The sequence below is a fragment of the Sander vitreus genome, chromosome 1 (assembly GCF_031162955.1).
Source record: "Sander vitreus isolate 19-12246 chromosome 1, sanVit1, whole genome shotgun sequence".
Classification (NCBI taxonomy): Eukaryota; Metazoa; Chordata; class Actinopteri; order Perciformes; family Percidae; genus Sander; species Sander vitreus.
The window spans coordinates 14,674,626-14,698,121 of record NC_135855.1 but is presented as its reverse complement, the minus strand read 5'-3'; the positions used below and the strand labels follow the sequence as shown (position 1 = coordinate 14,698,121).

The window sequence follows — 23,496 nt, the reverse complement described above, 5'->3', positions numbered from 1 at the left end:
CAAAGTAACTTGTGTATTTTGTAGTTTCATTTATATCGGTTTAGGCTTTTGGATCACAAAAGAAAAAGAACCGGTTACATATTACAGTTATATCCATTCCAGATGTTACCATTTTTTTTAACATGACCTGGCTCCAGACCATCATCTCTCAGATAATGCATGAAAACCGAAACAATGCTCAATTTCTATTCTCCATATTGGCAAACAACTAAACCCCAAGATCAAGAAGACACAAGATCAATTCCTGCCGAGCTTCACTCGTCAACCAAATGTCATGAATTTGCCACCTTCTTCCAGGAAAATGTCTCTGACAACTTCACAAACTAATGGATCTGGCCTGTCTCTACCCCTACATCATCATTCCACCGTGAACACAATGCTGAATTTTTTCACCAATTACCCTAAAGGTGATACTGCAGCTAAACTCCTCATTTGCTCCCTTGACCCAGCTCCTACAATTTTTTGAAACATGTAGGAGTCTTCCCCTTGTCCGTCAAGTGTGCTTACTGAAAAAAACAAAAAACATATGCACTAATCTGTGATAAGCAACTACAGACCAATCTTTAATCGGACTATGCCCTTTCTCATATACAAAATAATAAAAGGTTGATTATAAACAACTGCATAGTTATAGGCCTACCTATCACTCCACAATCTATGATGTGTATCAATCTGGCTTCAGGGCGAACGACAGCACAGAAACAGCTCTATAAAAGTAGGTATTTACCTAAAGATCAACAATGCTGCAAACCAACCTTTCCATCAAAGTTCACCATTAGGATTTTATTTTGAAATCATAGCTTGGTTTTATTTTGTCTGGCTTGACTCTGGTGTGTGCAGGCGCGTGCGTGTGTGTGTGTGTGTGTGTGTGTGTGTGTGTGTGTGTGTGTGTGTGTGTGTGTGTGTGTGTGTGTGTGTGTGTGTGTGTGTGAGTGCGTCCGAAAAAGACTTGCAGGGGAGTGGAGAGTGGAGTAATTCCAGCTCTCTTTAAAACAACTTCTCAGCACGGAATACGTTCCGGAGTTTGGCACTGGAGTCCCCGACCATCTCTGCTTTACCCCGGGACTCTGCAGCGGGATTACTGCTTCCACCAGCTTCAGAAATCATCGGAGTTTCAGTGTTGTGAGGATTTACGCTATATCGGGTGAAGGAAGGGTTTTACGGTTCAAGGGCTTCACTAAACTCAAGGAGAAACTCTGGAAAACTTGTGGATTAATGTTTCTGATGCTCTTTTTGTTAATGTAAACTGACCCTGCTCCTCGAGTGGACTAACTATGGTTTGTGGATTGTGTGCGTGGTCTCCAGAGTGTTGGAGTGTGGAAGGCTTTGAGAGAGGGCTTGCAAAAGTTGTGGCTTAATTGAGTTGGCAACAGCAGGTCACTAAGCAGTGACTGTGTGTAGCCTTCTCCTTCTTTAGACGTGTAGTGATGTTTAACGCAACGCATGATTGAATATTACTTTCTAATGCTGCGGGAGAGCCAGAACACGGCGAACACCGGCTGCGCATGTTGTGCGCACCGTGCACAAACCCCCGGACTTGCGCGACGAGTGTAAATCGATGTGGCATCTCCCGAGACCCGGACGGGGCCGACAGGACACATCCAAAACTGTCTAGGTTGTCGTATGTTCAAGTCGAAACGCTCAGGTCTTGTACGGCGACTCTGGAGAAGCCGTCTGGTCACCGAGAGCGACGGGCGGGATGGAAGCAGACGAGGTGACGGAGGACGGAACGGTCCGTGTGGCAGACACTCAGGAAAGCTCCACAGACATGAGCAGCGGTCGGTGACACACACTGACCCGGCTCTGGGACACACGGTGGAGGCTGGAGACCTGACTGAGAGTGCGGAGAGGGAGGAAGAGGAGCAGCCTGACGATGACCGGGATGCCATGTGCGTCCCGGTGCACAGAGGCTCCCGGCGGGGACAGGAGGGCGACAGTAGGACGGTGACGTGTTGTTTGTTTGGGGAATGGGATCTCAGACCTCGGAGCCCTTATTGGGCTCCGAGAAAAGACGGAGGGGGCGCTTGTCAGTGCGCACCGAGGCACGCAGGGCTGGAGGAGGAACTCGCGAGCACCGCTCATGCTTTTTTGAAAAGACTCAAGGAGAGATCTCTGGATACCTTGGTGAAGGCTGTAGAGACCAAAGGAGGGATACCCAGCGAGTGTGTCATGGTGCCGAGCACTGAGCTGCGGCTCGGTGCTCATCACATCTCTCCACAGTATCTCCTGTGTAAGGTGTACCGCTGGAGCGACCTGCCGCTCTCAGCCCGGCTCAAAACGCTGTGCCACTGCCAGAGCTTCGGCGCAGTGGACGGCGCAAAGGTGTGCTGCAACCCCTATCACTACAGCCGGTTGTGTGGGCCAGGTAAGGACATCAACATTGAAGGGGCGGGGGTGCAGGGGTGCGTGGGAAGATGTAGAATAGACCTTTTCCCTCAGAAAAGAACTTTAAACTTGCAAATGAAGATAGCAATAAGTGTACCCATGTCATTTTGTTACTTCTACCACATTAACTATCATATTCATGGGGGCGGGGGGCGGGGGGGCTGGGACTCCCTCAAGAACCCCTGGAGCCTGAACTCAGATAAAGGGCCTTGCAGAGAATGAAGTTAATTTCATAAAAGTGAAGTGAAGTGCGCCATGATAATTCGATTTTTTGCAGCATATAGATTGATGGCCCATATACCCCTATGAACAGATAGCATGGCATTAATGAGTTTCCAATCAGTCAGAGTGTTGTTTGCCTGCAGCCAAAGAAGAATGTTGTTATTGTTGATTAAAGTGGCAAACAACGTCACAAGCGAAAAAAGATTTTTTTCTTTTTCTATCAGGCTATTTCTTTTTCGTCAGTTAGGCTATTACTGATGACGCCATCTCACATTTACAATTATATTAAAGCATAATGCAACACTGAAACACCAGAGAATAAATGTCAGGTATGTTTTACTGCAGTTTTATTTAGGCAAAAAATAAATTGAGTGCACACCTTTTAGCCATCTGCTCAACCTCCTTTTCAATATATGCTATATATTTATTTTCACCAGTTTTATAACTCTAGCTTTTACTCTGGTCAACCATTACTTTGATTTCCTCTCTACATTCCAAACACATTACACATTTATTTAAATTTGAGCAAAACGTTGCTGCTTCTAACATCATCCAATTGAAGGTCGCTCTCAAGTTGCACTTAGGCTTTTTTTTCTCTGACAAGGAGGTCCTCCTCTTGTTATTTAGGTGAAGGAGTGCCGATAATATACAGTTTGCATAGTGCTGGCGCCAGACTGACTCGCTGGGTATCTGACTGACTGAGGACTCCGGCAATTACTGGCTCTGCTCTTAAAGGGGCCGCAGCCGCAAACCCATGTCCACTTTGGACTGAAGGGACTCTCCCAGCTGCATTGCTCATAGTTTACAGTGCTGCTTTTTACACAGAAATCATCATGTGAGTCCGTGTGAATAAAAATGTCTTCACTGAAAACTTTATAAAGATAAAACTGAACAATCAAACACTTCTTCACCTTGCAGGTTCAGATTGGATCTGTTGAATTATACACATTAGGAGTTCAAAAGAAAGCCTACATATATGTACAGTTATGCCATCATGTACTCAATTCAAATAGCTCCTTAGGTTTAAGTAAATATTGTCTGTTGATGCAAGGTAGAAACAAAAATAAAGAACATTACCTCATGAAAAACAACATAGAGCCTACAGTGTGCACAGTTACATTCAGGTACATGGTCTACATTACCATTAGCTATAGAAACAGCTGGATTGAACTGTCTACCTGAAGATGAAAGACTTTGTTAGTTATGTGATTGAGATGAGACTGAAGATAAAGTCCATTTATTTGACATTATATAATGATTTAAGAGCTATAGGTTGTATTGAAACATTCTTCATTGATGATTACAAGAATCTTGAGCTGTGTTTTAGGAAAGAAAGCTTTTTTTGTGGCAGATTGTAATTGCTTTTTACAGAAGACAGAGTTATTTGTTTGCAAAATGTAAGAAGTACATGATCCAAAATATCAAACTAATTAACTATGCAAATTGTAATCATTTTACATAATCTACATCTGGTAGAACTAATGTAGAAGACTCATGCAGCAGCTAAAATATGTGAGGCATGATTAGTAGTTTTTTTTTTCTCAGTTGATAATTTAGCATTTAGACCATACAGCCTTTAACTTAACTTTAACTTTTGTTGTATTTCCAGAATCACCTCCTCCCCCATACTCTCTGTCCCATTCAGATGAACACAAGCCACTGGGTGAGTTTGGAAGAATTGCGACCACATTGCAAACCAGTAAATGACACAGAGGGTATCGTCACCGTCATATTTTTAGAATGGAAACAGCTCTTTGAAAAGCTGCTTGTGTTGAAAGCGACACAGAGTTAGTTGAGTTTTACCTGTGCTCATCTTCTATTTTGTTGAGCCTGAAATCTGGAGTTTATGATAGGGAGGCTCTGTTTGTGCAAACAGGCGTTCTGCTATATAGTTTGAGGGACTGTATGAAGGCTGCAAACAATGGTTATTTTCATTATTCATTCTTTAAAACGTCATGAAATTCAAAGGGCTACAAGGTGGTTTCCAAGTAGTTTTTTTTCCTACCAATAGTCCAAAACCCCCAAATATTTATAATTATATTAAACTTAATAAAAACAGCATCTCCTCATGTTTATGAAGCTTTTAACCAATGTTTGGCAATTTTGCTTGAGAAATGTTTAATAACTAGAGATGGTCCGATACCATTTTTTGCTTTCCGATACCGAGTACCGATCTGATACCAATGTGTTATATATTTTATTATGTTTTAACAGCTGTATACTACTATCCCTGTATGGATGGGATATGATTTCTATCTTTGTTGTCGGTCTGGCTCAGGTTAAACTCTTTGTGAAACATGAATGCCACAGAACTTTCTTTTATTATGCAGTCTGACAGTCAGTTATAACGGAAAAAGAACATAAATAAACTACTTAACGTAGATTTTCTTTAGGGCTTTATTACATGGGATCGGATCGGTGCATAAACTCCAGCACTTCCCGATACCGATACCAGCGTTTTAGGCAGTATCGGAGCCGATACCGATACTGGTATCGGTATCGGAACATCTCTATTAATAACCTGTATCTCACTCTTCTACTGTATGTTTGTGCTTTTTTTCTACATTCACCAGACTCAACTCTGTCTAACACTGAAACTGTGCCCCCCCTCTCCTCCAATCCGCCTCACATTACGCCGAGAGACTACACAGGTGAGTAACTTGCATCACTACTGCAGAACTACATGAACTTTGTGACCAGGCAGATGTTTGTTTCAGCAGATGTTGATTTGTATTCCTGAAGAAGTGAACTTGTCCCACAAATAAGTTTGGAAGCACCAATGGAAAAAGTTTTGGAGTTTTGGAGCGTGAGTGTGCGTGACCTTACAGATGCACACGCTCATGCATGCAAAACACGCAGAGCATGCATCATCTCTGAATGTTGACATGAAAGGGTAAATTACATTTACTGGTGTTATTATGTTGTGCTTTCCTTCCTATTTGCAAAGGCTGTTAAGACAAGCAAAAACTCCACTGCATAAAGCTTCTATTGTCAGAGAGGCATACGGGGCTCGGTGGGGGTCTGGGGTCTCCCACTATCTAGATGCCACAGCAGTGTAGCCTTTCTGCTTTTCTCTCTTTCTCCCTTTGCTTACCCCACAGCAAAAATATTTAACTGGGATGAAGCTGCAATAAGATCCCCGTGCATACTCCCAATCCCCTTTGCCTCTCCAACCACCCATCCCCCTCTTTCCCTCTTTCTTCCCTCAAATCCCTCCATTCCTCTTGGCAATTGAGCAGTGGAAAGAGGCTGGCATTTTTGGGGGGCGGGGGAGCCGAGCAGCTCTGATGAGGCGGAGGTGTAGAGTTTTGTGTGCCGTGTATATGTGGAAAGAGGGGGGCTAAGGGCTGCGTTTGGACAGGAAACAGCCCCCTCTAGATGATGAAACTGGAGCTTTATTTGTTTACGTGCCGGGGTCGGGTGGAGAGGTCCTTGTAGCGTTAGAAGAAACCCACAAACCCACTCGATCAAGCCTGCCTGGGCTCACTTGTGGACGGTGTTGAAAGATGAATAGGCACCTATAAAGTTTGTGTAGTGTAGTCGCTGCATCACAGACCTGTCTGAAGAGTCAGCTGCACGCCAATAAGACTTTCTGGAGTTTGTTTGTCTGTTGTGTCCAGAAATTAACTTTTTGTTGAAGTTGATGTTTAAAGTTGAAATAATTGATTGAGTTGTTATGTTTTCCTTGTTTAGAGGCAGGGCCATTGCCAGCTTTTTAGAAATACTGATGTCCTCCCAACGCACACCTCACCACTCTCGGCCTGAGAAATTAAAAAAAGATGCTTTAATTGCTTGGACTATACTTCCAGGGAGTTTTATTTTCCAACATGGAGGTCTAAATGCTGTTCCAAAACCTCAGGAATACAAATGTGGCGTCTAAATAATGAAACCTCTGTTTATTAAAAAAAAAAAAAAAATAGCCTAAAAGTTATCAAATTTAATTCATTGAGTGTAACAAATCTGCATAATTTCTAAAGTACTTTTAAGTTGATTTACACTGACAAAAGTGTTGTTTTTGGAAGTTATGTTAAAAAACGAGTCAAACAAGAGTCAAGTTTTAGGTTGTGATTTCTAGGCTGTGTAGTTAAGATCCTACTGATGAAAAAGATCAGTTTTCTCAAGAAGTGGTGTATTTCGGTGATTCTGTGTGTGTGTGTGTGTGTGTGTGTGTGTGTGTGTGTGTGTGTGTGTGTGTGTGTGTGTGTGTGTATGTGTGTGGTCTCTGATCCCCTGCCCCCCACACCAGAATGCTGGAGCCAGGAACTGGAGCTCAGGCCAAGAGCATGAGTCGGAAAGAGACTAAACAGACGTAGCCAAGAAATCTGCATGTCGCTTTTGTCTGTTACCTTTGACAGGTTATACAACTCCCCTTTTTTAAAATTACAGCTGGTATAATAAGCTGAACATGAAGCTTGTATCAAAGACTTGTTGGTTGGTTAGATCTTTCAAGAGTGTAGATGAGTATTTTTTGTGCAGGTGATCCTCTGGCATATCATCTAAAGGCCTTGGCGTTTTCTTTAGAACAAATACAAACATTGAACATGTGCTCCTGCACTTGAGCATCTTTTTTTTCAAATTCCTTTTTAAAGTAGCTACTTACCCTAGCTTTACAGGGAAAAAAGGCTGCAGCAGGGTGTGGTCCAAACATACCTTTGCCCTGGCCTCTTTTATCATTCAATCAGTTAACATTCCCTTTAAACTGCAGCAAACAGTAATGCTTTGAAAAGGGAAATGTCTACTCGAAGTTTAGTAGGCTTACATCTACTACATTCAGCTGCTTATTGTCAGTGTGTGTGTGTGTGTGTGTGTGTGTGTGTGCACGCACACGTGTGTGTGACAGGGGGAAAAAAGTGAGGAATTTCTGTCTGACTCAGTGATAAGATCATCTCAGAGAACTCACATAGGGGTTCTATCAGGACAAAAACACACGCACACATACAAACACACACTCACCAATCAAGCGATTAGCTGCGAGGGAGACAAAGTTCTGCTTTTTTATACCTTCATAATCTATAATCATTATAAATTAATAATCTATAACTAAAAGCAGTATATTATGTTTGACTAAGCTTGTGCTGCCTTTTCTCTAAATACACATTATTTGGACTTTCTGCACTATTTTGTACTGCCCTTTTCTTTCTGTATATTGTATATCTTATATTATACTCCTCCTGTGATGATACACAAATTACAAAAACGTGGAATGGAATTTGCCAGTATCACATAAACCTACTGTATAATCATGACCACTGTTTGCCAGAACACACACTCATTTGGTGATGGTCATGAAAGCTGGAACCATAGACTATTAAGATGGACGACACGTCTCCACTTCTTCCCACTGTACATATACGGGCGCTGCCATCTTATAATTTTGGAGCCAGAGTCTGTGCAGACGTGATCGGACGGTGGTATTGAAGTCCTGATATACCCGCCCAACCAATCAGAGCTGTCATGACGTTTCGTCCTGTTTTTATTGCATCAAATAACTAATCAAAACCAAACATATCACAGAAATGAACACTTGAACAAACATCCGTGTGATAAGAACTACCTAAAATGACGGAAGCCTTTGGGAGAAATGTGCTTGAGGTGTCCTCGATTTTTTAGTTTGGCCCATGTCCCATCATAGACTGTAAAAAACATGGATAGCCTGTTTTCTGAGTGTCCCATCCGCTAACATGGAAGGGCGTGATTATGATCAAGATGTTTTGGCTTCACTTTTGGGTCGCTGTCAAGCTATCCATCTGTATATACCAAGGCGGTAAGCTTCTCCTCACAACGCGTACCTCCTATGGCGCCATTTTGATGCTAACAAGCCATCACCCGCTGTTAGCATTCCATTGACTGCCATTCATTTTATTCACTTTATTTGTCCATTGTTTATTTCTAAAGAAACACGACAATGTATAAAAGGCTCCATTACCTTGTAGCTCACGTTATGGCTCCGTAGCAGACGTTTTTGTAAAAATAGGCTAACGATTGTGTCATAACCACGGGACTTACTGTCGCACAGTAGAGGAATTACCGTATAGTACAGGAGAAGCGCGCAGGCAGTTTCGTCTCACATTAGCTGTTTAAGTTTAATTACTAATGTTAACTAGCATTTTAGTTAGCAATAATTACCTGTGCCTATGTTATCTCCTTACATATACCTACGCTCTCCGTCTCTACAATATTCGGAATGATTGAGATTTCTCTTGGCACAGCTACCAGAAGACTTACAACTTTCAGACACGTTGCTCGCGGCACATTTACGTTGTCTCTCTCAGTTGGAGGCTGCGCAGTAACGCTCAGCCATCACCGGAAAAGTGCTTCTAATGGCCTTCACTGGTCTCCGTCCAGAGCAACAGGATCGGTTGGTCTATTCTATATACAGTCTATGGTATATACAGTCTATGGTTGGTACTGTCTTTCATGAGCTTAATGGATTTTCTCATGTTTATTTTGGTGTAACCAACAGGTTAAAACTTAAACACTAAACTTAACAAAAAACATCTCCAAAATTAGTTTCTGTCAGCCTTAGCTGTACTTCGAGATTATAACAAACATAAAATGCTACCATAGCATTGCTCCAGATATCTGAATCACCACCCACATCTCTGACACAGTCACGCAGCTGTACAGGTTTTTGTAAGATGACTTACGGAATAACAACAGTTAATTGCTCTGAGCAATCGTCACTGTCGCTTCTGAAAAGAAAGCAGAACAAACTCCCTTCCAAATATAAATCAGCTTACATGAACACAATGTGAGACGGAACGATTGAAGTTGCACTTTAGCATTCAGCTCAAAGCACAACTGAGTCTACCTACACACACTAGCAGACTGACAAAGTACAGCTTAGCCTGATGAAAAATGAGCTAAATATGACACCTAAATCTGAGCCTGACGCGCTGATTCAGTCGCATTCAAATCAATTTTCCTCCTTGCCTATCTCATTGCACTCATTGCTAGCTTGGCTGTAGACTGTTAATCTTGTTTTTTTTATCAGCATTTCACTGAGCGATTGGTATGCTTCTCACAGCATTGACAGCACACATACATAGCATGATTTTTATTTTAAGGGATTGAGAGTCCAGAAGGACAAGGCCCAAAGAGTTAGTGATGTCCTTGTCAGCTTTTACATCATATGACATCATTGCACTTGTCAAACATGTGTCCACCTTGTTGTCGTTAGGCTCTGGCTTTTGAACATGTGGAAACAAGTAAAGCAATGCTACTTAGTGGACATTAGTTTGGCCTGGATGCACTGAAGTAAGACAAGAAGACTGCTCCCTCTCTGCCCTCGGTAATCATATTTTGGTGGCTTGTTTGCTTAAGCAGAGCAAGGTATCAGCCAAACATCCTGTCTCAAAGCCCTGTCTGCACTCGCTGCAGCATTAACCCCATGAATTGGCCCTTTGACTGATAGGGCACGGCCCAGGAATGTTGGGAAATTGGCAAGGTGAAGGGGAGTAGGGTCTTGGAGTGAAAGAGGTGGGAGGGGGATAAGGGGTCTGACTCTGGAGAGTGACATCTGATACATGTTTGAACATATCACCGTTAATACTTAAGAAACACGGAACTGAGCCGACATTCTTGCAAGCTTGGAAGAGAGTTTGACTTCACCGTGCTGTTTTTCGTGAGTGTAGCTCAGCAAGTGTGAAGCTTTCCAGGTCAGTCCAGGTTGACACAGTTGGACACGGTTTTGTAAATCATCTACTGTGACTCTCAAGTAAAGATTTGACTCACAGAAGCATGAATATTAAATGAGATGCCTTTGTAGATTTCATTTCAATGTTGTGTCAAAGTCAAAGATGTCAAAATAGTGCAAACGCAAAAAGTAAACACCACATTATGCTGCATCCAGTGAGAATCTATCTGTCTAAGTCTGGACGGGTCCTCTCAGTGACCTGAACCTCCGGTCTGTTTGCAGGCACGCGTACAACACTTGCTCTTATGCCTGACTGAGACACATTAGACTATGGAATTCAACATCAAGTGCTGGCCCATTAACTATTTGCCGTTTCTTCAAATATTTTCCATCACAGCTCCTTTTCACTATATAAGCAGGGGACGCAGCTGAGGACCCAGCACACAACTCACTCAGAGCTCTTTTATGTCAGTTTGGTCCTTTATTTGTCTTTTTTTTTTTTATTCACATTTTAGGCTTACTGCCAGAATGTTAACACTGTTATTAAAACCCTGTCTCCGAGAAATTACGTTTATATACAGCTAATGTGCAACAGCAAATACATTTTGAATTAAAAATGTCGACCGGATAAATTTTCAATCACCATAATAAGAAAATGTTGTTAATTAATGGCAACTGGCAATTCACAAAAATGCTCAGAGAAGTACGTCAGGGAAATGATCTTTGACAATGTATGTCATTTGTTTTCCCCAAAATAGCCAATCTTGCGATACAAAATCTGGTCGCAGTGACTACAGCATTATTCAACTTTTTATGGTTACGTTCAGGCAATGCCGACACTCTTTAAGGAAATATTGTGGTCTGGCTTAATGCAAAAATAGTCTGCAATGATTTAAATCATGAAACACAACATGATTATCGACCATATTTAACAAAACAACAATCTTTCCTTGACCTTTACCAAAGTGCTTTAATGCCTCAATCTAACCATAGTACTCAGGATGCAAACCCCACTTTCTGGTGTCAAAGTCCTGCTCTTTGTACGTCATCCACCCCCACCACCTTTCTATGACTCCAGTGGTAGAAGAATGGAATGTTTGAAGGTAATTGGGAAGGTTAAAGGTTTTTTTTTTAATCAGCGTATTGGCAAGAAGTGCAGCATGTTTAGCTCTTAGTATTCAATGATGTGGGAAGTTGAACTTTAACCAGGTTGAACAGACTAACTATTACTACATTTCATAAAGCTACTTTGCATCTCTGATCGCAGAATGTGTCTGTCATCTTTTCCACACAAAAAACACAGAAACCTAACTTCCCTCACTTTATTTCCCTGCATCATAAAACTGATCAGGGCCTCCTAGCTTAGCTTAATCCTGACTTGTAAAACAATCACCTGTATTGAATCAGCACACGTATAAATAAGCTGTAAACTCTGAGCTAATAGAGCATTGTCATCAACAAAGCTTTAATGCTGAAATGTCTGTCAGTGTCGAAAGATACGTAGCCTATAAATGTTGTTGCGTGGATACACAGAACAGTCAGCATGCATACCTCTAAAATACTCCAAGCACTTGAGGGTAGCTGAGGTTGAGCAGGAAAGGATATACGATATCAATGCGGTTCGTCCAACATGCAACTTAAGAAAGAAGCAAAAGCACCAATGTATTTATTTCATTTCCTATTTTTGAACACTTTATTTTTGTCTGATCCTGGGTCTTTGTACATTCGGTCTTGGTTGATGCAACCCTGCTTTATGTGTCTGTGGTAACACTGTGTTTACAGAAGCTTGTTTCAGATATTTATATTTTCAACCTTTTTATTGATTGACACGGAGTCAACAGGCCATGACCTCTCCAAGTTCATGGATTTAGGAAGAAACCTAATTATCAAGTAGAGACTGTCTCATATTGTTTGAATCACAATATTGTTTATGCTCCATTCTTCTGCTATCCCCTCACACTTTAGCCCACTTTTACTGTTCTTTGTATTAGTGCTAATTCTACTTCTGCCCTCGCAGCCTCTACTGTTTGTTGTACACACATTATTGCTCTCTTTCTCTCTGTCTTTGCAACTCTTATTCTCGCCCCCTCTTTTTCAGTCCATGTAGTCAGGCCATCACAATTTAAAATAAGGTTTAAATTACAGGGCTGGCTGTGGCTTTCCGTTGTTCCCTCAGAGTTTTTGCCAACCCGCAATTTGGCTTTTAATGGAATTCTGCCATGCTGCTGAACCTAAAGATTCTTTGCAGATGTCGACAGGCTCTCTGACTTTATGAAATGTAGGAAGCTGTCGCCTGTGCTTTGAGCTCTGAGTGCAAGGCTGAGTTAAGTCTGAAGTATATATGACGGAAGCAACATTTTCATACGTTTTCAGGCAATGTAGCTGCCTGTTGTTAGTGAGAACAATTGCTTGTGTGTTTGTGCTGAGCATTCACCCATGATATTGAGAACTACACTGACAGACAAACACATACAGTATTTAAGCTTCGCTATCCAACTTTGATGAGGACTGTTGTGTATATACACACACACACACACACACACACACACACACACACACACACACACACGCACACACACACACACACACTTATCTTTCACACAGAGCTTTCAGTAACTATTGATCATTGTTCAGTTCGTTATTAAAACTGCCAAGTCATGTGTGTGCATCATGGATTACACTTCATTTTTCAATGAAGTTGTAATCTTTTAATTTCTCAGGTTTCACAGTCCCTGTGTCACTCCCTTGTGAGTTATGTATAGTGATTGTGCATTGTATTTTCAGTCCACAGCCTCGTTTTTTTTTTTTTTTTATATCAATGCGTTCCACACATGAGTTTCACATTCAGATAATTCTCCCGAATCAAGTTTTAGAAGGAATTTCATAATTCTTTCTTCATAGTGGAACAAATTGATCTATTCCACCAATACATTTGTGTAATTATGTTGTGAGGAGTGAAGGCCATATAGTCGGACCACGTGAGGCTCAATGAGAGACTTGTCAACTTGACCCCTGTGACTGGCTAAGCGGGGGGAGGAAGTGTCGAGGAAGAGGGCCTGTCCAGGAATGTGTTGGGAGGGGAGGCTTGTCAACTGCAGAGCGCTGCTACTCTTCGCTGCTTCTGTGTCTCTATTCAGATTTAAATCATCTTTCTTTGAGTCATAAACTTAAGGCCAGTTATTCTTAAAGCTACAATACGCAATATCTTTTTTTCATGGAGTGTCTTTAGTCAAGCCGGATTTATGTCTCTGTCACAGTATAATGATACCTGTATATGTCTCTCTGGTGCATCTGTAAGTAACTCTTGAAAAATGTAACCACATTTACAGTATAGGGGCTACACAGGCTAGCTATTGAGCTTCTGTGTTTGTTGATAGTGAAGACAACATTGCGAAGGCTGAATGTTCCCCTTATCAAAAATGGTCAACAGATTAGCTCACGCTCATCTAGCAAAGCTATTTCCAGCGCACACTTTGACTTTGATGTGATTGTTTTCACCACTGTTTATGAATGAACATGATTACATCAGAAATAGCAGGAATGCACAGCCATTGATCAAACACTAGGGGCGGAACGGTACATGTATTCGTATTGAACCGAAACGGTACGAGCGTCTCGGTTCGGTACATGAATTTACACGGAGAATACACGCTATAAAAATAAATAAAACTTGCGTGCAAATTATTAGTAATGTAATGCGGAACTACTGTTAGACACGCGGTTCTTTAGGGACACCTAATCTGTAGCCCTGCCCTTAGCTCTGAAGCTCCCGAGCTCCGCCTACATGTCGAGTCAGTCGGTCCAGTGAGTCCACACGAAGCAAACTAGTCCCTTCCATATACAACAAAACACGGACGTAGCTGTATCCCTTCTCGCCTCGACCACAAATGGCCTCCAGGCCCGTTTGCTTCGCTGTTTGCTCCAGTATTAGCTGTTAGCTCCGCCGTTAGCTCTTAGCTCCGTTATTAGCTGTTAGCTCCGCCGTTAGCTTAACTCTGCTATTAGCTGTTAGCTCTGCCGTTAGCGTGTGAAGCTAACATCAAAACTCATCAACTGCTCTGTGTAACCGAAGCCGATTATTAATGAGTGTTTTTCATTTAAAGGTTCGACTACATACTTATTCAGTAGACCATTTAGTGTTCTCCACAATCCCAGACTTTCATATTGCATGCTTGTTTAAATGGAAAGCAAAACAAGCTATAATGGCATATGTCTATGTCGGGACGATTGAAACAGCTGTTTCAACCATCCCGACCTGGCTGTAACTCCATGTATTTTAAGTAAATGCACAAATATCTGTGTTTATACAATAATTTATGGAGGTGAGACATGGAAAAGCAGTTTTAGAAAGATGAAAATATATTTGAGCCCACCAGGTACGGGGTCGAGTTTTCCCATGTTATCCTATGGAGACTGACGGGCTGTGGGTCGTTAAGGGCACTTATTTGGATGTGCAGTGCCCTAACCCACGTAAAAACCTAGTGAAACGACATTTTCCACAATAGAAACATGATATAAATGGGAAAACTTACTGTTCTAGCTATAAAAATGGCAGAATCATCCACAGTGCATGATATTTCAATAACCGCTTCATGATGACGGTGATTAGTTATTAACAGACATTCACGAAGACGTATAGCCCAGCAACAATCTATCTAAAATAACACCTTTTGGGAGTACCATTCATGATATGTAGTAAAATATTGAAGTTGTGGGAAGTTTAAATGGCTTAAACTGTATGTTTCATCCGTCCCCCCATGCTGTTTCATTTGTCCCGGCCAGGAGGGACGAATGAAACATTACGCACGTCCCACTTTTGCTGTAATAATTCCTGAACGGTTTTGTTCAAAGCTGAAAATGCAACTGTATTTGAAAGATGACAGGTGTAGGTTGCTAGTGACAAAATATTAGCTTTCAGTGCGATATGATCGTTTTTTACGTTTAATTAAAAAGTGTTTCAACTGTCCCGGCTCTCCCCTACAGATGGAGTCTGGAGATGATGCAGGGTACTTATTATTACTGTTTACATCTTACTTTATACACTTCAAGCTGTTACAGCTAGCTCAGTGGACAGCCTGAGACATGAACCACGAACCGTGATGTCTGAACTGAGGTATGAACCGAACCGTGACTTCTGTGTACCGTTCCACCCCTATCAAACACTCTCCTTTAACACTGGTGCAGCAACAGAGCCTGTGCAGAACAATAAATCACTGCATGCTGTAGCTGCTGTGAAACCTTAATGTACTATAGAAGTATAATTTAGGCGTCAGTCCCACCCTCGTCCTGCTTAGTTGGTTAAGTTGCACTAGTTGCAAATGTTGCGCTGAAACTTAACCTGCTTCAAGGAAATACAAATCAGATCAGGGATGATTTCCAATAACACACCCAATCACAATTAGTTCTCAGATTAATTCAGTGTCAGGCCATTATTTTGGTCCACCTTTAGAAATCAAAGAAGTAGGCTCTTTAGCTGCTCATCAAGCTAACAAAGCCTTCTGGTGAAGTAGCTCGCAGTCAAATGGGATTAATAAAATGAGCAATCCTTGCAGTGTGTTTACCTGCAGAAAACTCTTGAAATATTTTGACTGATTGGACGAATGCGTGACGTAGGTCTGGCTGCTCGAGAATTTCAACCGAGTGTCATGGCAGCTCGTTGAGAATACGATCTCAGATTTTTATGAAAATAGTTCACCGAAACGTGTTTCTGAAAACATTTTAAGCAAGAAATAGGCCATACAGTTGCTGAATCTGTCTTCATTTCAGATCGACAAAGGTCAGTTTAAAAGATTTTCATCTACTTCTACTGGATAGTTGCGTCGCGTTCAATGGATTCATTTGCATAAAGATGGGCATCGGCCAGCTTTTTGACGCGCAGCATTTTTTCAAATGCAGCACTACAGAAGCGTCGTACGGACAAATCACCACGATTAATCTCTCATGGCAAGATTGTTGTGCACAAAAAAAAGAAAAACAGTCTGCATCAATGCAATCTGTTATCATGTGTTGGAGCCACTGAATCCATCTGTTAAAAACAGACATACAAGAGAATGTGGAGAGATTGGTTGTAAACTGATAAGTCACTTTGCAGAAACGTTACTAGTATGCAGTATTTGCAGTATTTAGTAAATGTTCCTCATTCTGAGTTTATTGAAGTTAAACCAAGAACAATAGGTCTATAGGTCACGCTTTCTCAGTTTGCTTCTAATTTGAGGTTTTTCAAGTAGCTAGTCTAAAGATCATACTTGTGCATACTAACACGTATATGAACGAGGCAACGTAAAGTCTAAACAGAAGCACACGTTGGATTGGAACATGTCCACATTTCTGTTATATGGCATTTTTGCCTTTATTTGACAAAGCTACACCAACAGTTTATAGAGAAGGGGTGATGACTTGCTACAAAGTTTATGTGTATTAATGACCACCAGAACACAGTCTATATACTGTTCTTGTGTGTTTTCTAAAAAGTGTGAAAGCTCTGCCAAAGTCAACTGTAAATTGTCAGTAAAACAGAGGAACAAATGTCAACAATAGTGCATAATTCAGTATATAATCTATTCTATATCTCCTGAAACCATCTTTTATTTCCCAAGTGTCATCTTTCATTATGAGTTTCACAAACATCAGAGTTAGGAGAAGGTGAAAACTGAGGTGAAAACTATTTGGATTTCCAGTGGTTTCATGTCCACAATGAAAACACAAACTTTGGTGGATGTTATAAGACAGGAAAGTAGAGTTTGTCCTGGATACAATAATGATGTATGCAAACCTGAGACATTCCTTGGCTTAAGTTGTCTGGCACTTTAAAGTAGCAGCAGAAATGCAGGAAACTGGTTACTTACTCTCTTCCTCTTAGAGGAGCTTTTTAAACTAGCTCCAAGAACGTCTTCCTAGGAATTTTACAGGGACACACAGTTACTTTCCTGTGGCTCGGTTGACCTGCAGGATTAAGGAATGTGGACGTCTGTTTGTATAAAATAATGGATCATTGTTAGAGAATTGTTTTTTTACTGTGTAAACGCAGAGAATGATGTCTAGTTGCACACTGCAGCAGGCTACATCACAAGATCCACTTTACAATGGAAAGAGAGAGAGAAGGAAAGAGCGATAGAGAGAGAGAGACAGAGAGACAGAGAGAGTGTGTGTGTGTGTGTGTGTGAGAGGAGACTTGACTGAAATATACATTGGAATTTAGTGTGTGTGTGTGTGTGTGTGTGTGTGTGTGTGTGTGTGTGTGAGCCCCGTTGTGTTGGACTGTACAGCCCGTGTCTAGCGATAACGCAGCCCTCTGATGGCAGAGATAGTCGAGACGCCAGCCTAAATGTGGCTTGCTGGATTGAAGTTGCCCTGTAATGATAGTTGTCTCAAACAACACAGAACCTACCATTTGTAGCCAGGGAGGGGTGCCCCCCCCCCTATTTTATTTTATTTCTAGCTTTAGGAGGAAATTTGAGGAAGTTGAATCAAAACAAAGCATCTTAGAGGCGTCCGACAATGGTCAGTAACTGAATTCTATCCTCCCCTCTCGTCCCTCTGCCCCCCTCCCCCCTCTCCCCAACCCACCCACTTCTTTCAGCACAGTGGAAGAGTCTAATAACTGGAGGGGAATCTAATCCTTGGCAGTGGATGAAAGACGAGGGTCTCCCTCCCTCCCTCTCTTTCTCACAGTCTCCTTCTCTCCCTTCATTTTTTCCGTGGATGCTGGTTATGCTTGGCAGGTTCTCTCTCTCTCTTTTCCTCTCATTTTCCCGCTCCCTCTTTCACCCAGTCTCTCTTTTTTACTCCTCTATTTCCCCTTTTTTCCCCTTACTTTCTTCCTGTCTGTGCAGGTTAAGGTTAGCAGGAGGAAGCCTCAACTGCTCAGACTGGAGGGATACAAAAAAAGTGAGGGAGTTTCAAGATATAGTTCGACATTTTGGGAAATAAGCTTTTTTGTTTTCTAGTTGAGAATTAGATGAGAAGATCGATTCCACTTTCATGTTTGTCTGTTACATATGACGCTGGTTAGCTTAGCTTAGAATCAAGACTGGAAATGGGGAGCCTCTATTCTATTAAGGTAAAAATCCACCTACTAGCCCCTCAAAAGCTCACTTATGAACATATTGTACCTCGTTTGTTTAATTAATACAAAAACAAAGTGTAAAAATTACAAGTTAAGAATGTAATGTTAGGGTTAGTGACTTCCTGGAGTCATCACAATGAGGTTGTCAGGCAACCAGTGGAAACTACAGGAAGTCACTGCTCCTAGCCAATATATAATCCCCCAATAAAACCACAGATTGTTGTTTCAACACTTTGGTTTTTGTACAAATTAAACACAATTAGATATACAGTTTTAAAGTGGTGCTAGGCAGAATTTGTTACCTTCGGACAGAGCTAGGCTCGACGTTTCCCCCTGTTTCCAGGCTTTATGCTATGCAAAGCTAATATAACCATTTGCTTCCACATTTACCATATAGATAAAGCATAAGTGTGGTATCAATCTTCTCATCAAAGTCTTAGCAAAAAAATAAGGGTGTTTCCCAAAATGTCTAACTATTCCTTTAATATCTACTCAAGAGGAGAAAAAAAAAGAGGAAAAATGAGTGTTGCTGTCATTGTTTGAAGTCCAGGTTCGGCAGTCTGTGGGGAGCCGGCAGGAAACTGCCTGTCTGACCCCTGAACTTTTGATTGGCACTGCTTTTTATCAGTCCAAAAAACAAAACTAGTTAATGCAATTAGCTTGTCGATTATTGTAATTTCATTTCAGCGAGTCATTTGTTTTATATTCCACCTATATCCCACCTTTGTTCAGGCCTCGGATAAAACCAACTGTGAAGTGTACCGAGGTGTTTCCATGAGATTGGCACTAAGAGACAGTGATTTTGAAATGAAATAACAAAGGCTACTTATCTAATTGGTAAACAGAGCTGTTAAATGGTGCTTGGTGTAAATGCTTGCAGGACGCTGTAATTGCTGCCAGCCCTCACATACAGATGTAGGCACGCACATTCTCAAAGTCACACACTAACACGCGTTTTTTTCGACTTCCTCCGCTCAAACATAAACATGCTGATAACCTCCAGTTTGAACCCGTCTTTTAAAATTCCATTGATGAAGTTCAGTTGCCCACCCGCGCCTCCCTTCTTCTCCCTCCCTCCATGTTCTCCCTCGTCATTCTCACACAAGCTCATTATACCTTTAGTTGGATGATAGCCTGGCTGAGTATGATGACATTATGTCAGTGTGCCAGAAACATTAAACATGACATGCTGTACCACACGGGCTGTCAAACACTAGTGGAAATCCAGATTGAATGGTTTTGACTTCACAACATGTCAGTCAATCTCCAGAAGACTGTGGTGCCATTGCTTAATGTGAAATTCTGTTCTCATCCATATTTGCCAGTTTTTCAATGACTTTCTTGGCTTTTTCTTTATCCCTCAATGCTCCCCAAGGCTGTATATGGATTGTTACACATGGCAGAAAACTAAAATAAAGTAAGTCAATAGTGATACTTGTAATCCAGTAATTGAAACTGTGCACAAATGAAATACAATAAGTAAGAAAATTATAAGTAAATAAACAAATATACATATGAGCAAAGAAGCACACTCTGGTAAATATTGAATAGTAACTCGAAATTATAAATATGAATTCTTCAAGAATCTTTTTCGCAAGGTACGTTTTTTTGTATCGCACCTACAACAACAAGGCAATTTACATAAGACATAAAAGGCCTTAAGACCTAATATAAAAGAAACACAAGACAATATAAAAAGACATAAATATGATTTTAAAACAATAAAATAAAATGGAAGAAAAAAATAAGTTAAAATAGAATTAAAGCAACACTATATAACTTTTAGCTGCAGCTGTAGTTCCAATGAGACAACCTGTAGGGGGACTGAAGCGGGAAAAGTTACATAGTGTTGCTTTAAACAGATTAAACAGGAGTTATGGGAGTTTCGTCCAGATATGTGGTGCACAAAAACTAAATCTCATAATATTCTTGAGTTTAGGTTTCATTAGAAACTTAAAAGCCAGGATGTAATACTATACTATCTGCAGCATAATTCATTATATGATGGGAATTACAGTAAAGTGTACTATGTCTGAAAAACCCTAAAAAGTCCCAGTTTGTTTTATGTCTTCTTTGGGAATTAATTTAATTTGATCATGAGCTCATAAAGTCTCCCTGTGTTTCCCCAGACATGTTTGTGTTGCCTTATTACAGGGAAGAGCATGGCTTGTAAAAGTGTGTGTGTGTGCGTGTGTGTGTGTGTGTGTGTGTGTGTGTGTGTGTGTGTGTGTGTGTGTGTGTGTGTGTGTGTGTGTGTTGTGTGTATGAGAGTCAGAAAGAGATAGAGTGAGAGAAAGAAAGAGATCCTGCTAGCTGAGCAGCCTGCTCTCTTATTGGAGAGCTGTAAAAACTCCAGACCGCAGGAGTTGCCAGCTTGGAATTCACTAATGACACACGTGGGCCTCAGATGAGAAGTGCAATTTTGTGTGTGTCCATGCGTTTGTGTGTGTGTGTGTGTGTGTGTGTGTGTGTGTGTGTGTGTGTGTGTGTGTGTGTGTGTGTGTGTGTGTGTGTGTGCATGTGTGTGTTATAGTCATACTGTTTGGATCAGAAGACCAAATTTGTGTGTGTACATGTGCATGTGTGAGGCCCTATCTCATCATCTAGTGTGTGTGCATGTATTTGCGTAAAAACACACATCTTCTCCTCCTCCTCCTCCTCCTCCTCCCAGCTCCCCGTACTACCACCACCTCTTCTACCCCACCCCACCCTGAAATGAAAATGGCCGCTGTGCAAACATAACACACCTAGCCTAATCTCGGTCCTGGTTTCACCCAAAAGCAGCTTGTTAATGGGAGAAGGACCGCAGCCATTCTGGCCCCTGGTGGATAAAGAGGGGGGTTGCTCGCGGGAATATGAAAGGAATGGGGCCACAGGCACATGGGTCTTTAAATCCTCTGTGTCAATAGAGTCTCTGGAGCAAAATAATGGCATCACTCTGTGTGGGAGTTAATGTGAGCTGATAGCATGAGGGCTGGGGGGGTCAAGGGTTCATGGGCTTGCGCTAGGTTGACAGAGAGCTGAATGCTTTCCACCACCACCCCTACCCCCCAACCCCCTCTCTGCTGCTCCCCTCGGGACCTGAAGGAGTGTTATGCAGGGAGATGATGAGGGATGTCAGAGGAGGAAGTGGGCTGTTCACTGTTGGCAGTTTTAGCCACCTTTTCAAAATACTCAGATGAATGACAAATTAAAGGAAAAATATTAATAAATGACTGAAGAAACAGTAAATGGATATGCTTCCCTACATAGCATAAGGGGTCACTGAGTGGTTTGATTTGTATGGAAATGTTGTGAATCATTTACTGCAGGGCAATGACCAGGCCAGGAAATCTTTGCAGGACCTATAGGTAACAGTAATCTGCACAAAAAGACAGAAAATCACCCACCCACTGCCATCTCGCTCCCAATTATTCTTTTATACTTTCCTCAGGAAGATCATTTGTGGCCAACACGTCATCACGTCCATTTATTTTTTCACATTGTAACATAAGAATAAGCAATATAACAGATGTAATTTGCAGCCCCTGTCTGGATAAAACAAGAATTGGGAGCAAAATAACAGTGTGCATGTATTGTTTAATTTCTTAATCCTTTGCAGCCATCAGATCGCAACCCAATTAGGCACCTCTGGTAGAGCGATGTGTTCTCCACCACCAAATGAGGGAATGTCTTTTAGAAGAATGGTGTTTCATAGTAGCGTATAGAGACTTGGCGGCTCATGGTGACACAAAATCTTACTAAGACATTTATGTACAGTATCTTTAGGTCTAAATGTTTAAGGTTGTACTGAATTTTCAAGCAGACTGAGAAATTAATTTCTTTTGTCTTGTAAAATGGAAGTGAAAGCCATCTACAACTTCCTACTGTTGCAAGTTAAAACCATAGACTGCTTCAAAATATTGTATTGGTTTGAGGAATGCATGTGTTCTGCTGCAGTGTGAAAACACTGTGGTGGTCTTGTAAGTCAAACTTGTTTTGAGTATCGATTAGGGCACATGAACACTAACCGATGCAAATATTAATTCTTCCACCTCTCTTCTTCCACTCAGAAACCTGTACCTCCCTCGGCTCCTCGACTTCCGGCGGACACCGCTCGTACTGGTGCAGTGTTGCTTACTGGGAGCAGCGCACACGCGTGGGTCGCCTTTATCCAGCCTACGAGCCCTCGCTCAACATCTTCTATGACCTACCTCAGGGCACAGGCCTCTGCCTGGGCCAGCTCCACGCCAACGCCTACCACAGCCGCCATGACGACCCTGGCAGCCACGGCACATCGGGTCTTCACGGACACCACAGCCATGGAAGTGGAGGTAACTGCAGCAGCAGTGTGCAACAGATGCGCAGTAAAATCGGCTACGGCATCGTGCTGAGCCGGGAGCCGGACGGAGTGTGGCTGTACAACCGCAGCCAGCACCCAGTGTTTGTCCACTCACCCACTCTGGACCCACCCAGGGCTCGAGGGCTGAGTGTGAAGAGGGTGATGCCCGGCTTCTCCCTCAAGGTTTTTGACTATGATCGCTCCAGCTGGATGGCACAGCACGGTGTGAAGCCTGAGTGCCAGGAGGGGCCCTGGGACCCCCACAGTGTTCGCATCAGTTTTGCTAAAGGATGGGGCCCCTGCTACTCCAGACAGTTCATCACCTCCTGTCCGTGCTGGCTGGAGGTGCTACTCAACAACCACAGATAGCACACAGACACACAGACTCACATGAGGTTTTCTGACCCAGTATCCTAATTGTAATCTACCTAGATTTAATATAAAATGTATATATTATATAAAATATATTATACATGTAAATACTTGAGTCATTTTTACAATGCAATTATTTATGTATAGTGTAATGTGTATATGGACAAAACAAAAAAGGAACAAGAATATGCACTTTTGATTCTATATATGCATTACAGTTTCTCAGTGTCATTTTGCAATTATAAACTATAAAGATAAGACAAACCTGGTTTATGTTCTCATGATTTAGCAATTCCATCAGAAAGTATGCCATACACACATTGTCAATAAAGTATTTGTATTAAATGAAGGTTTCTGTGATGGTCTCAAGTGCTTTTACCTGAGCTATGGATGAGTCAGCACTTGAGTGCAGGGTTTGGTTACGACTTTGACAAACACTTGCCGGTTTTCTCCCCTGAAGCAAACAAACATTATTCTGTTTACGCCGTAGGCACT

General features: G+C 41.8%; 1 protein-coding gene across 1 annotated transcript; it reads left to right on the top strand.

Moving 5' to 3' along the window:
• The first annotated feature begins 930 nt into the window (after window positions 1-930).
• Window positions 931-23,350, top strand: LOC144534450 (mothers against decapentaplegic homolog 6-like). The gene is made up of 4 exons (XM_078276416.1): window positions 931-2,365; window positions 4,217-4,270; window positions 5,181-5,258; window positions 22,361-23,350. The coding sequence occupies exons 1-4, from the start codon at window positions 1,624-1,626 to the stop codon at window positions 22,996-22,998; spliced, it is 1,512 nt and encodes a 503-aa protein (XP_078132542.1). The 5' UTR covers window positions 931-1,623; the 3' UTR covers window positions 22,999-23,350.
• Window positions 23,351-23,496: the final 146 nt, after the last annotated feature.